The sequence below is a fragment of the Stegodyphus dumicola genome, chromosome 2 (genome assembly GCF_044657685.1).
Source record: "Stegodyphus dumicola isolate Sdum_Otavi_A_Nest chromosome 2, ASM4465768v1".
In the NCBI taxonomy this organism is placed as follows: domain Eukaryota; kingdom Metazoa; phylum Arthropoda; class Arachnida; order Araneae; family Eresidae; genus Stegodyphus; species Stegodyphus dumicola.
In genome coordinates, this window is record NC_140769.1 from 175,918,376 (window position 1) to 175,933,281 (window position 14,906).

A 14,906-nucleotide genomic window follows, 5' to 3' on the forward strand; every position below is an offset into this window, starting at 1 on the left:
GTGTATGCAGTTACCTACACACTATAAAATAATGTACATGCACTGGAGTCGGCTTCAGCCATGAAAGATCAGTGTCAGTAAATCTGAGGCTATGCTATTCATACATCTGAGAAATAACAATGCATATCTTCAAGTATATGAATAAATTATTTCATAAGCCCAGTAAATCAGGTGTCTTAACATTATACTTCATAAAAGTTTTATGCGAAAGGTTCGCATAATACAAATTATTTCTAAATTTCAAGCACATGAATCTATACTTCATCTCTTAATTACTCAAAATTCCATTCTTTCTCTAGTCAATATAGTCTCATGTATGAGATCATGTTGCATTCTGCAATCATACCATCTGGTCTGAGGCAATGCAGTACAAGGGCACATCGATCAGTTACAGTGTAATCGAAATGTAACACTGCATCGAATCACCATCAGTACGTAATTTGTTAAGGCTATCTATGTATATAAGGAACTTAAATCATTCAAGCATTTATGACATAAATTGCAGAGAAATGTTTCTGAAAAAAGGGAAAAGGGAACAACCAAAACATCACGATTTTCAACTATTACATTGGCGACAGTCAGACTGCAGAAAGCTTATGGTATTTTACAAAATATTTATTCTAATTGATTAACAGTTTTCAGAACTTTATATATGATTTATTTAGTATTATCTAATAATATTACTATTTCCCACTTCCATGTTTCTATAGTGGTGCTCAAAATTAAGAGAATTTTCACATTTGGTCAATTATCTCCAGAGCTGATTGACAAATTTTGATGAAATTTGGTTTGGACTGATATAATACTAAAAACATATACCATATAACAGTCATGAACACATGCATGATCATGTGTATCGTTCTTCAATGCAAAAATTTGCGGAATGGAGGTTGCAGGATTGCACAAAAAAGGTGGTTAACAACCGTTCAGTTCTCACAACTTGATTTCATACTGGAAATGAGGCAGTTTATGAGTCACTGTGGCAGTTAGTTTCATCCCAGCTGCATTCTGTTTTCAGGTTTAGCGAAAAGACAAGTTGCAGTTGCCCTTCCAAGAGTGTCCAGATATGTTCAATGGAGCTTAGGTCTGGATGCTTAGCTGGCCAATACATCCAGCTAATATCCTCACTTTTCAGAAAATCATCCATCAGATTACAGTGTGGGTGAATATTCTTGTTTATAAAAATGAACTGAGATCCAACTAATCCCTGAAAAATTTAAAAACTGAAATGCAGTCATGAAGTCAAAAATACCCAGCAGTACAAAGTGAAACAATCTGAAAGATAATAATCATCTTTATTACAGCCCACAAGCGGCTGAGTGGTAAAGTCGCTGAAGACTGGTAGTTCGGTAGGAGGTTCGAATCCCGCGAACGGGCTGGCTGCATAGACGTTTTTGTGGTTTTTCCCATGTGTAACATGTATATGAGCCAGTTTCCCTTAGAAAGTCCTCCACAAAGACATCCCTTCCCTTAGACAGATAGCTCTAGTGTGCTTTGCCACAATTAAATAAACCAAACCAAACCAAACCAAACCATCTCTATTACATATACCTGAAAATAATGAAGGTGATACTAAATGACAAGAATGCTTTATGTGATAATATCAGGATCATTAGAGTAAATAAAATGCCTGCTTAAGTGTTAAAACCTCTTGTTATAATGAATAAGATCCAATGAAATTTGGTGCATAAATAGCTGATGCTAATCTTAAGAAAATTTAGTTTCTTTTAATCAATAACTTGATATGTGTTTTATGCAAAGTGTATCGTATATAAATAGTCAATTGAATGTGAAGAATATACTGAGACATTACTTCACAACCTAACCTGCATTTTGTGCATTAAGTTTTTAAGAAAAATTTGCTCTTTTTCCTTCCACCTGTTTTCCATCAAAGAAACTCTTATCAAAATATTTCAGCTTCTGCATGAAAGCATAATTTATTGCAAATAATTCCAGATGTAAACTTTATAACTCTTTTTGTGTGATGGTTATAATTACTTGTTAAAGTTTTCCTGAGTTTTAAATAATATTCTCCATCTTTTCAGTAAGTAGACATTCTGTAGGTTTTGAAATAGAAGTAAAATTTATCTTTTACTTTAAGCTACTTTGTATAAAAGGTCAACTTGAATGTTGAACTTGCTGGTGTGTAACTTTTAAATAAGTGTTGTACAACAGTGTGTACAACAACAATTTTAAAACACGTTTCCCTTTAGTAGTTGTACTTTAATACATTTTTAGTTATTTAATGGTAAACTTGCCATATGTGATAGAGGGGATCTGATTGTATGTTTGCATTTTTAAGAGGAAAAATGTAATGATGGAAGTGCGATATGTGTGATAAAGAGTAGGTATTTAATCAGTGTCAGCTATCTGATATCTTACAGTAATCAATGTCTAACAGTTTACATTTTGATCTGGTATTCAAATGAAACAAATAAAACATTTTGCATGTAATGAAAACTTCTGATATTCAGTAATTTTTTTTTAATGCTCTTTTAATTTTTTGGAATTTTAATGTCCCTTTCAGATCATAAATGTAACTGAAGTTGTTTCAAAAATATTAAAATGAGTGATTAAAAACTGTAGTTTAAGTTCATAGTATATGGGAATCTCTTTTTAATTATGATAAAGGTATATAAATGGTAGTGTGCCAATTAAGTGGTTTATATATTGCGTTAATTAAATTTGCTACACTGATGAATAATTTGTAACTGTACTGCAATAATTTGAAAGATAAATTAGATCTGCAGAATGAACTAGAAACAGCTGCCAAAAATGACAGCTTATTAAGATGCATAAATGATGAATATAGGCATACTTTAATGATATGATAATCTCTGTACTGAACATGTTTAACTTAGCAAAATTTCTCTTTTATTGAAAATATTTTACTACTTCAAGAACTATATCTGATTCATTCAAAATGCATAGAACTTTTAGTATAAACATCAATCCAAAGTTGCATTTTACCTAATTTTAAATTCAGTATAGGTTTTCAGAACTTGTATGATACTGATTTTTTAAGTAATGTTAAAATAGATTTATCTGTTTTTGTGCATTTATTAATTTTTAAAAAGTATTTTTTTTTGTGTGTCCATTGAGAAAATAATTACAATTTATGTTAAATTTAAGCACCATCCTTTTCGGAATATTTTCTTGGCAAATCTTGGCTCTACTGAACTGTGTTAACAGTTTTGCATTGGAATTTTTGTGGAAATGGTTGCTGAAAAAACATTTAATTAAAATAAAATATGCACTTGCACAAAATTTAGTTTATTAAAAAGGATAAATGTGTACAAATAACTTGTTAATTTGAAGAATGCATTCACATGGTTACAACAGAAATTTTTGAACAAGATAACATAACAGTAAAAATGAAACAACTCTTATAGCATTTGTTTCCTAAGTACATACAATGAAAAATGAATTAAAATGCAAAATCAAAATAATATATGCATGTAATTTTCTTTTTTCTTTCAAATCCCCAAATGACTTGAAAGTCTTGATTCAGATCAAGATGCTTCATGCTTGTATGAATTGAATTGCAAGAAAAATAAAACTTTTTAATATGCTCCGATCCATATTTTAATATTTGTGTTACTTGACATGAATGACGAGATTCTTGTTTGGCTTATACTGACCATTTCAAAATGATTATATAACTAAATACAGTGTGAATCGTAGTTGAAGACCTATGGTTTTCAGTTTAAAAAATGAACAAGTAATGGACTACTAGATATTTAATTATGTAATACTTTTTAACTCTTAAATTTTTATATGAGTTAAATGGGGAGGATATGAACGAGACAAATATTTTTCATAATGAAATTAAATGGAAAAAATCTGTCCTTTTGCTGCTAAAGTTACCCAGGTATCTTTAATTAAAAGTTTTGGGGACAGAATACCCGTACATGTTAAATTTTTGAAGGCAAGTTTATAAAAAGATACCTTTTATATTGGATATTCATTTAAAAGTATTAAATTTCAAACTACCATTTATAGGAATGCTAAATCTGAAAATTTTTTAGTTAATAAAATTGGATTTTTTTATGACCCATAACACTGTAAATGTTTTGGCATTGTATATGGTATGCATGTTCATCATATCCCCCCCCCAAAACTTCCTTGTTTAAAATATTTTCCTCTTGTATTTCCTTTCAAATTCAGAAATCATTCTCGTCATAACAATTTATTAAATTATTATACAGTTGGCACTTACAATGACCCATCGCGTCCTGAAAAAAAAAAAAAAAAAAAAAAAAAAAAAAGTTTTAAATGATTATTGTAGCGAAAATAGATTTAATATATTCTAATCAGTTGCTGATTTTTTGTAGTGGTCATTAAAAGTGGTTGTTAAAGCAAGCATTGACTGTGTGTATCAAGGTAATAAATGCTTTGCAAATAGGGAAATTTACAATTTGATCTAAAAAGCTTTGCTTAAAAGGTTAAGTAAACTTTTTCTTTTGATGGACATGACTTAAATCATATAATCATGACATTTTTTTGTACACTAATTTTACCTATTAAAGATTGAATATTTTTTCTGTGGGCCTTTTAGTAGAATGAGAAGCAAACTAACTTCAAAAATTGAAGCATATACGTAAAAATGTATAGATGTGTAAAAAATGCATTTTTTTATGTATATGTTATGTTTACATCATATACGTAAAAAAGATGTCATGTTATCATAACTGCTGTTATTTATAAGTGTTCTGATTTGATTTATGTCTTAAAATAAAGCTCTAGGTCTAAAACCAGTTGCTTTAGAGAATTTAGTCATACAATCTTTTGAAATGCCCTACATATTCAAACATTTTGTAAAACAAAAAATGCAATGTTATTTAAACTTATTTTAAAATTAAAATTTATTTTATTGAATTTAAGCCACCTTTTTTAATACATAAAATTAGAGTGTGGTTTAAATTTGAAAGGAATAGCTTATATTTTTTAAAACATAATTCTTTATTTTCCAATTTTTAATTTTAAAACCTTACTCTGGCTTAAATCTGTAATAATACTGTAATTTAACCATAAGAATTTTTGAATTCCTGTTTTGATTTTTATGTTCAGTAGTAAAATGTGTAACTAAATGTTATACCTAATTTTGAAAGTGAACAGATGTTGAAGCTAATTTTTTTAAATATTGAAATAAATAAATATTTGTTTTACTATAACAATTAAAAAACCAGAATTTAACATTCTTTTTGAAAATGAGTTTTTTATGAGGAAAAATGAGAAGGGAAATTCTTGTTGCTGACCTAAGTTCATTTACATTTGATTTATTTAGTATATTAAAAAGGGTAAATATTTAAAAATAACTAGTTCATTAAAATTTTTAAAGAAAGTAAAAGTTTTGAGGAGCAAGTTGATTATAATATTAATAATTTATTTCAATATATAAATTTTTGGAAGAAAAATTTAATGCTTTTGAAACTATATTTTAAATCATTTGTTCAAACCAAAGAGAGTAGATCAATATTACCTTTAGATGAAATTTTGAGTATGTCATTCTTTGATAAAATGTTCTTTAATAAAAGTGTTTTAATAAAATATTATATACAGTCATTTAATAAAATATTCAGAACTGAGTTTATAGTGTTAAATATAAACACTATAAGTTTTGTTTTAGTTTAAACAAAACTTGTAGTGTTTGTAGTGTTAAATATTTTGAAAATTTAATACACTTCTGTTGCATCTTTAAAAAGTATTTGAAATCTAAATATGTTCGTTGAAGGTGATATAGAGTATTTCCATTTTTAAGTGATATTTTTGTATTCTGAGATTAATTATTTATTTAATATCAGTATAACAGTGATGATATCACTAATTTCAATGTGTTTTGTATTTAAAATACATAAAAGAAGAAACCATCATTATTATTAACTATCGTCTACAGGTTTTACACATTTGTACTTTGATTTGCAGATACAGTCACAAAATAATGGATTGAAGATGCACTATCTATCCTAACTCAAATGAAAAAAATTTTATAGAGTAATTCAAAATTATTTTGATCAGTGAGGTCATCATTCTTGTCATAATTCAAGCCTTTTAATTGCGGTCTTGTATTTCAAGTTAAAAAAAATGTGTCATATTTATTAAGATATGTTTTTGTTAATGACCACGTAATTATCAACACCATGGGTTGATCATACACTAACAAAATTTCCCAAACAAAGTTCTGTACATTCTGTAGATGTAATTAAAACTATGCCTACGTGACAAGATTCTGCTGCGGGCAGGGCATGTGTGGCAGAACTTAATATATTAATAATTGTCTGTTGTTCTGTATAAGAAATCATAGTGTTACTGTATAAATCACCAGAATGACTTACTAGTATTTTAAAATAAACATATACTGCTACTATATTACTAATTTCAATATTTCTTACAAATGGGTACAATTTTTTGCATTCCATGCGCATAATTTTTCTAAATATGAGACATGGATGACCATCAAAATTTCCAAGCAGATCTTTAACACATAATTATGCAAACCTGGGTATTATTTTCAAAATATGTTATTTTACCAATTTTATTTTTACTTAGCAGTAAAGATGAATACAAAATGTGAAACAATGCAATCACTTTCAACTATTTCAGTTTTCAGTAATTTTCAGAATTTAAGAATAAATAAGTGAAAGATGACTGAAGGTCACAAACAACAATACATAACTCTACAGTTTTACTATGCAAATAGGTAGTATAAAGAGGTAGAATGATTACTATAACAATAGCAAAATTGGTTATTTTGAATTCATACATTCAGTTTTCTTGCAGAAAGGGGCTGTATAAACAGGTCTAATTACATTTAGAGTGCAATACTGAAATTTCACATTTTATAACAAATATCAAAACACAGTTAATACATCGTGTATGAACTGTGTTTTGATATTTGTAAAATGACAGTATTGGTAACAATGAAGAACAGCTTCCTAATAGCCGTAGATTTTTCTGTATTTTATAGATCATAAGTGTATAAACATATTAAATATAGTTTGTTACTTGCTGAATATATACCTACCACATAAAGATAACCATCCTATAAAATCAGATCATTATGTGTGAGTTACATCAAGTGTTTTTTTTTTTTTTGTTTGCTTTTTTGCTTGGATAACAGAACCAACTGCGCCACAATTACTATTGTTTCTCATGAATCCAATGAATGTAGAATTTTCTTGCTATATGACACAACTAAAACAGTATACTGAAAAACTGATAAAATAAAACAACATCTTGGTCCTCATTCGTATGAAAGATGAAGTTTTCCCGTAGTTCATTAATTCTTCGAAATTAAGCTCACAAAGAACTTTAAAGAATGGTGTCACTCTGAAGATGAATTTTCTTCAGTTTTCTCTACATTTCAACTACCATAAACATTTTAAGTCTTAAAGTTACACAGAATATTTCTTTAAAGACAAAACTAAATTTCATGAATTATAAAGTGCTTTGTAATGTGATAATTTCAAATGCAGAGACAGTATTTTATATAACTGGAACTTTTATCTCAGTTATTTTTTCCTTCTAATAAGATGTGATTATAGTTTTATCCTGTTTGGCAAAAAGCTTGATAGACATACATGGGCTTTTCTTTTCACCACAAGGTATTTTGCTTGTAGGTAACTATACTTTGGATACAAAAAATGGGTACTGACAGATGGTTATAATGCTTATATGTATTCTGTAAGCATAGCTATCAATTTTTACCATGACTGAATAAACAAAATCTTTTAATGTAATGGATGGTACTTCGGATGGGCATTTACAATTGTAAATGAATTTGTTACACTTGTAAATGACTGACCCGTATTCATCTTGTGAAAATGTGCTTTACATATACTTGTCATTTATTACCACTGTGTCCAAGAAAAGACTTGCTTGAGTCATTGACTGCAATAGTTGTCTCACGTTTTCTATTAAACATTAGCCCAATGTTCCAGCTGCGAAAAGAAGCACAAAGTAATTATTATTTGTTGTATGCAAAGATTTTAATACTTAAAGTAATTAGTGAAATAAAAAAATAATCCTATCATTACTCATGCCAACAGCCAAGCAGAAATGCGTGCACAGTATCTGTGAAACAATGAATGTTTCAACTTAACTAATAGACTAATAACTAATAAATACAGTCAAAAGTCGTTAATCCGGACTCATCGGGACTTCGGCGATTCCGGATTATCGATTTTTCCGGATTATAGATCATCAGTTTAAATCTGGTAAGATGGCATGCAGAAATTATAAAATTAAAAATATGAAACCGTAATTTATGAAATAAAGAACAATTATGATCTAAAGGGTTTTAAAAAATAAAAGCTTAATATTTATTTGTTTACTTTATTGAACATTTCTTTCAGTGTAATATGTTTAGGTTGCTTCGTTTTTTATGTGATAATACTTTCTCTATAATTCTATAAACAGACATAATTTCTTGTTCTGTTACAATGTTCCGCTGTTTAAGTCCTATAATTGCTGTGTCAAGAATACCGACTAATTTGTCAATCGAAATTTTTTCGTTTTCAATAACCTTTGTGTCACTTTCTTCGCTATCGGAAGCGAATTATAATGACGAGGAATTTGATTTAAATCATATCAAAGACGGAGTACATCGAGATGAAATACTACATTTAGTAAGGAATTATAAGCCAAATAAAATAAAAACATCTGTCCTAAAGATAGGATAGTGCTGACAGATCAACTTCCAATTCATTGCGCGCCGCGGCGTTCCCTCCCCCGCCGCAGAGCAGAATGAAATTGATAAACAGATTTCGGAATGGTTAGAGAAACAAAGGATGTGCCTTTATCCATTTTTTTGCAGCAATTCCACGTTTTGTTTGATGGACATCGAAACATCCTTTCGCTTTGTAGATCCTTTGGCAGCTCCAGAATCGGAAATTCTTTTTAACATAATCGAAAGTTCAAGCTTACTTTTATAAAATTGCTCTAACAGTCTGCAAAAAATAATAAGCCGGATCCAATTCGAAGATCAAGGAACAACGCAATCTGCAACATTAACCGAATTAGATAATTTTAGCTTAGCTTATACCGTCCGTTACACATTAAACGCGCATTCGTAAACGTATTTTGCGCATGCGCACACGCATATTCGCAGCCGTAAAGGTCTTACGCGAATGCGTCAACGCGACGCATGCGCAGAAAGTTTGTAGCTTTGAGGTTCGGATTATAGATCATTCCGGATTATGGGTGTCCGAATGAACGACTTTTGATTGTTTACGAAACTCCATTAAATAATGCTAAGAGAGGATAAGTAGACTATCCCCTTCCATTGCTTTGAAATGCATGAAAGATCATTTAAAAAATTCCTACAATATTGTGAAGTATGTAACAGCTTTCATCTTTCAGTTAATATAATAACTCAGTATATTAATAACTGAATGATTACTAAATTTCTTCCATACGTAATTTCGAGATCCAGCAGTTTTATGTCCATTTTGGACGATTTATAGCATAGGTAATTTTGAGCTTCTCAGAGATAGCTAATAATTAATGAAGATAATAATTAGAGATATGTAATACATTAGTTAAGTGTGTTGAAAGCTGGAGTTTTCATTGTCTGTGAGAAGTATTCGAAATTTATTAGTTGAATATTTTAAATGTATTTTGAATGAATTTGTTCTTTAAGATAAAATGATAATACTCGATGCTTGTTCTTTAAGATAAAATGATAATACTCGATGCTTTGAAGCAATTTGAGTTCTTTAGGTTGCAGGCTATTGTCTGCTATAAGAATACCACCACACTACATATTGACCACTGATCAAATAATGTTCTGATCTCAGTTATCAGCTTGTAATGAATATATAATAAAAAGGAAATACAACACCCTGATTGGCATTATACGTTTTTATTGAAATTAAATTTGTACTTCATACAGGGCTTAATTTCTAAAATCAAAAGTGCCGGAGCCCACAGAAAAGCCGTCTAATAAATAAAATAACTAATAATTAAAATAAAAATTTATTAATTATAAATAGTTAAATAACTTAATAAATTATTAAATTAATGATAAATAGTTAAATAAAAGAAATAAAATATCGGATCTCGTCTTATTTGGTGCTCCGATTGGACTTACTCTTTCATACAGAAATTAAGAAACAGATCAGCCGGCCTTCGGCTGAATTTAGAGTTTAATATACTATTTCGTTGGGAGGGGGGACTACTCTTTTTCTAGCACAACAGTAGAAAAAAGTAAAACGTTTAAAGCGTCACTAATGAAAATAGAGGGAATGCTAGAAACAGTATGAGAGTATGGAAAGAGATTTTAATAGAAAATTGTCACTTCGAAAACAATGATAGAAGAATCCAAAGCTTTCTTACCGCCATCCTCTGCCAATATACGAGTAATTCTAGCTGTCAAGCAGAATGCGACTGAGCAAAAAAATTTCCCCCGAATCAACATGAGAACAAATGTAAGGTGTGCATTAGTGACAATTTTTGTCCCCCGTATTTGGGACATAGTGTAAGTCTGCGGAAGCTCTGCAAAAAGGTCACTAGCAGTTGACTTAGAAAATCAAGGTAAACACTGTTAATATTTTCGGGAACAAAACATTTTAAACATTTACGCTTTCGTAAATTTATTGCACTACTATGAGAATAAGCCTTCGAGCATGTGGATGTGTGCTTTCTTTCCTTAAAAGTCATAACCTCAGTCAAAGTGTTTGTTCCCCAAAGAACGACAGGCATGAATTCGAAGTTATAATCGATTTTAAAAGTATATTTATTTTTAAAGTAAAATTTGTCTGCTGAAACAGTGTTTCGCTCACATAAAAGAAAGTCCTGACCCTTTTTATTTAGGGCTCCGGCTATAATTACGATTTGCCTCAGAAACTGAGAAGTACTGGAGCCAGGCTCCTCTACTTCTTAGTTTTAGACATCATTCATAATTCTAGCTGGAGCGCACCGGACCCCTAAATAAGAAGGCTACGGTACTTTTTATGTAACTGAACAACGATTTCAGTAGAAATTTGATCTTTAACATTTTATTTTTAGTAATAAAATTATATTAAAAATCGCTTATTAAATTTTTATTTATCTTTGCATTTTATCAAATTTTAATCATTTAATTACTTTAACTATTAATTCATTATTTTAGCAATGAATTATTTAATTAATTATTAATGATTTTATTAGTCATTTTATGTATTTATTTATTCTTGTTCCTCTTCCCTGAAGGTCTTACATAGGTTCTTTTTTATTAATTTAGAAATTAAGTCCTGTCTGACATCATATGATAACCAAATGATCAGACTAGATTTTTAGTATTAATAAAGTGAAAAGTTTTAATTTTCGTACTTCGGAGCTCTTTCAAGATAATTTTTAATAAATAAAGCCCTTAGAAAAGATGTATGGAAATACAATGCGATGTAGAGAGGGAGGTAGAATTTTGAAATTTTTAATTAGAATGGATATTTGTAGACAGCTGTTAACATAGTCTGAATATATAGATTCTGAGGGCGAAAACAAATACATGTAACAAAATAGGTAGACTTAATTTAAAAAATTTCAGTTGCACTCCAAATTAACTAAATATCGAGTAAATGGTATGCTTTATGAAAATTAGTGCTGCCATCTAGTGGAATTCGTTGTAATATTTTAAAACTATACTAAAGGAAGTAATTTTTCTCCCGGTGCACGTATTTCCCCCCTTTTTTTTAAAGTTCTTGTGACCAAGGGCGGACAGTGGTGGACTGACCGGCACAGCAAACTTTGGTATTAGCGTCATTTTGCGAGTTGGCCATTGTTCGCCAAGAATCAACGGGAATCTACTGAAGTCCAGTTGCACTCTTAGAAGTTCAGTTTTATACCATTAAGAATGCGACTTTTATCAAGATGTCGTGAACGCCTGTGTGAAGAGAAGTCAATAATCGTCGACTCACAGAAAGTTGCTGCCATAGTTACGGAATCTTCGAACTGACAGAACATGAAAAGTCTCCAGTTTTTTACCATGGAATCAGTTAATCAATTAGGAATTTGTGAAGAGCTAACGACGACGTGGTTAAGGTTTTTTTTTTTTTTTTTTTTTTTTTTTTAATTTAAAGAAAAAGAAATCCTCGTGCACCACAAAGTATCGCACGAGACTTACAAATCGTAAGTGAAAAAGGCAGAATAGTAAGTAATATCATCAGTTTTCAACAATACAATGAAATCATAACAAAGAAAAAAAAACACAAGTAAATACAAAAGTATAAAAATGTATAAAGAAACCATTAACAGTGTTTAAAATAAAAGTCAACAAAATCATTGAAAGCTCGGTAGGCCGAAATCGAGGATACAAAATGATAACATTTCGGCGGCCAATGAATTCCAATGAATTTCAATCTACATTTCAAAAGATTTCTTGCTTTATCAAGCAGTGGGCAATCAAAAAGCAGGTGGAAAACACTTTGCTCAACGCTAAGATTGCAATTACACAAATTGGAAGATATCAGCTTAAATCGTTCAAGATAAACATTAAACTTACCATGTCCAGACAAAAATTGCGTAACTTTAAAATTGAGCAACAAGTCCTTACTTTTCAGTCTTTCAAAAATAGTTGGGAAGAATGCTTTTGTAACAGATCCCTTATCAGAAGAGATATAATCACAGTTCCACCGCTCAATCATTTTAGCTTTGAATGTTTTTTTTTAAATAAGATTTTGGAATATTTACATCAACGTTAATATCATTTTTAGTTGCATTCTTAGCAAGCCAATCAGCTCTCTCGTTTCCATAATTACCCGAATGACCACGGACAAATGTAAAAAACACTGAAATACCCCTCTTCTCCAGATCTCCGAGAGACTGCTGTATATTGACAATAATATCATTACATAAAGAGGTATTTTTAAGAGATTCCAGGGAAGAGAGTGAATCCGTACAGATTAAGTAGCTGGAACCACTTCCATTCTGGCTAATTATCCACTTGATTGCAAAATTAATACACAGAAGTTCAGAAATATATACAGTACATTCATTTCTAATGCGAAATTGGTGACACTCAATTTCAATATCATCTTCAAAAATAACATAAGCAAAACCAACTTTATCATCAATCCTACTACCATCCGTATACAGCACAAATGAGAATGAATTAACATCAGTGTCCGCACTATCCAGAATCTGTACTGGTTGTCTTACAGAAGGATGTGGTAGAACAGACAAGGGCAATAAACGACCAAAGTGAGAATTGGAGTAATTTGCAAGACTATTCTTATAATCTATAAAAGTCAGAATAAACAAATCCAGTGGTGGAAATCCGGCAAGAGAGAAAACAGCATTGTAACTAATAGTTCGGTAACCGCTTATAACTCGCAGCAAAATTCGTCTTTGAACTCGAAGCAGGCGTTTAGAGTTAATTTTCTTTTTTAGAGACAATCCCCAAGCTCTACATCCATATGAAATAAGGGGTACAATGCCTTGTTTATAAATAATTGCGCTAACATTCGATTTAACACCAAAACTATTACAAGCAATTCGATTCAGCCCACGCTGAAGTCTCTCACATTTATTAGAAATGTAGGAAATATGCTTTTTCCAGTTAAATTTGCTGTCCAAAAAAACACCTAGATATTTAATTTCATTCACCCTCTCAAGGGGATTGTCATTTAAAAGCAATTGATATCCTTCATAAGTATTTTTTCTATCAATAAACATGGCCTTGGATTTTGCATGGTTAAACTTTAACTTAAAATCTATTGACCAATGATAAATGAAATCTATAACATCTTGGGCGAGACGAAAAGCTTTTTGCATTTCTTTTCCTTGAATACAAATCAACAAATCATCTGCAAAGGCAATGACTTCACAACTGAAGAGATCAGAAAGTTTCTGTAAGAGATCATTCATAATAATAATCCAAAGCTTGGGACCGGAAACAGAACCTTGTGGACAACCTCTTTGAGGTCGGCGAACACTTGAGGTGCCACCCAAAGTAAGCTCGACCGTCCTGTCTTTCAGCAAATCAGAAACAACATTAAACACATTTTGAGGTATCTTCATTTCTTTTAGTAAATTGAGAATAGCAGGCCACCATGCATTATCAAAAGCTCCTTCAATATCAAGAAAAATTAAAATAGTGTACAAACCTCTCATCTTACCCCTCTGTACAATGTTGCTAAGACGCAGAAGTGCATCCTCAGCACATTTTTGAGCAATGAAACCATATTGGTCAGCACTAAGAATATTTTCTTTATGTAGATGCCAAGTAATTCTGTTAGTAATTAGTTTTTCAAAACATTTACCTAAAGAAGAAAGAAGACAGATACACCTAAGATTATTCACATGTGGAACAGTGATACTTTGTTTCTTGGGTATCACAATAACAAGGGCGTTCTTCCAAGTTCGTGAAAAAGCACCAAGATTCAAACATATATTAAATAATCTATGAAAAATTGCAGGAAAAAGACGATGAAAGTATCTTATGGTTTCATTGGGAATAGAGTCCGGGCCAGGAGACCTGCCAAGCCCTAAATTACGAATTACATCATCAACCTCGGCCTGCGAAAAAGGAGGATCAATCTGAGACGCATAACTACTGCGAGCAGATGAGCGCCACTGAGTATGAAAGTCATTATCAAGTCTCACACAATCAGGAGGAAAAGCTTTATCAAGAATAGCATCGATAGTTTCCTCCAAGGAAGACGTAAAGTTACCGCTTGAAAGCTGATGGCCCGAGATCTCAATCTTCCTCATAAAATTTTCTTTAATACCATAAGTATAAATTTTTTTCCACACATTCTCATTATTGATATCGGAAAGAAACTTCCTCCAAGACTCTAATTTGGCCTCAATAAGCATTTCATTGTATTTTTTCCTTAAATCAAGGTATTTCCGCTTATACAAGTCCCTTATATCATTGCTAGTAGTCCTCTGGAACCTCAGTCTAGCCGCGTTGACTCTCTTTCTCATAA

At 30.8% G+C, this 14,906-nt stretch overlaps 1 protein-coding gene across 7 annotated transcripts in view; it reads right to left on the reverse strand.

Annotated features, from left to right (window-relative positions):
• Positions 1–3,254: 3,254 nt before the first annotated feature.
• LOC118186983 (sodium-dependent dopamine transporter-like) overlaps positions 3,255–14,906 on the reverse strand; it is a 388,447-nt gene continuing 376,795 nt past the window's right edge. For all 7 annotated transcript variants that reach the window (XM_085811464.1, XM_085811463.1, XM_085811465.1 and 4 more), the window contains one exon: positions 3,255–7,940. In XM_085811464.1, the coding sequence (XP_085667590.1) occupies positions 7,917–7,940 (24 nt within the window). In that variant the 3' untranslated portion in view covers positions 3,255–7,916. The remainder of the gene's footprint in view (positions 7,941–14,906) is intronic.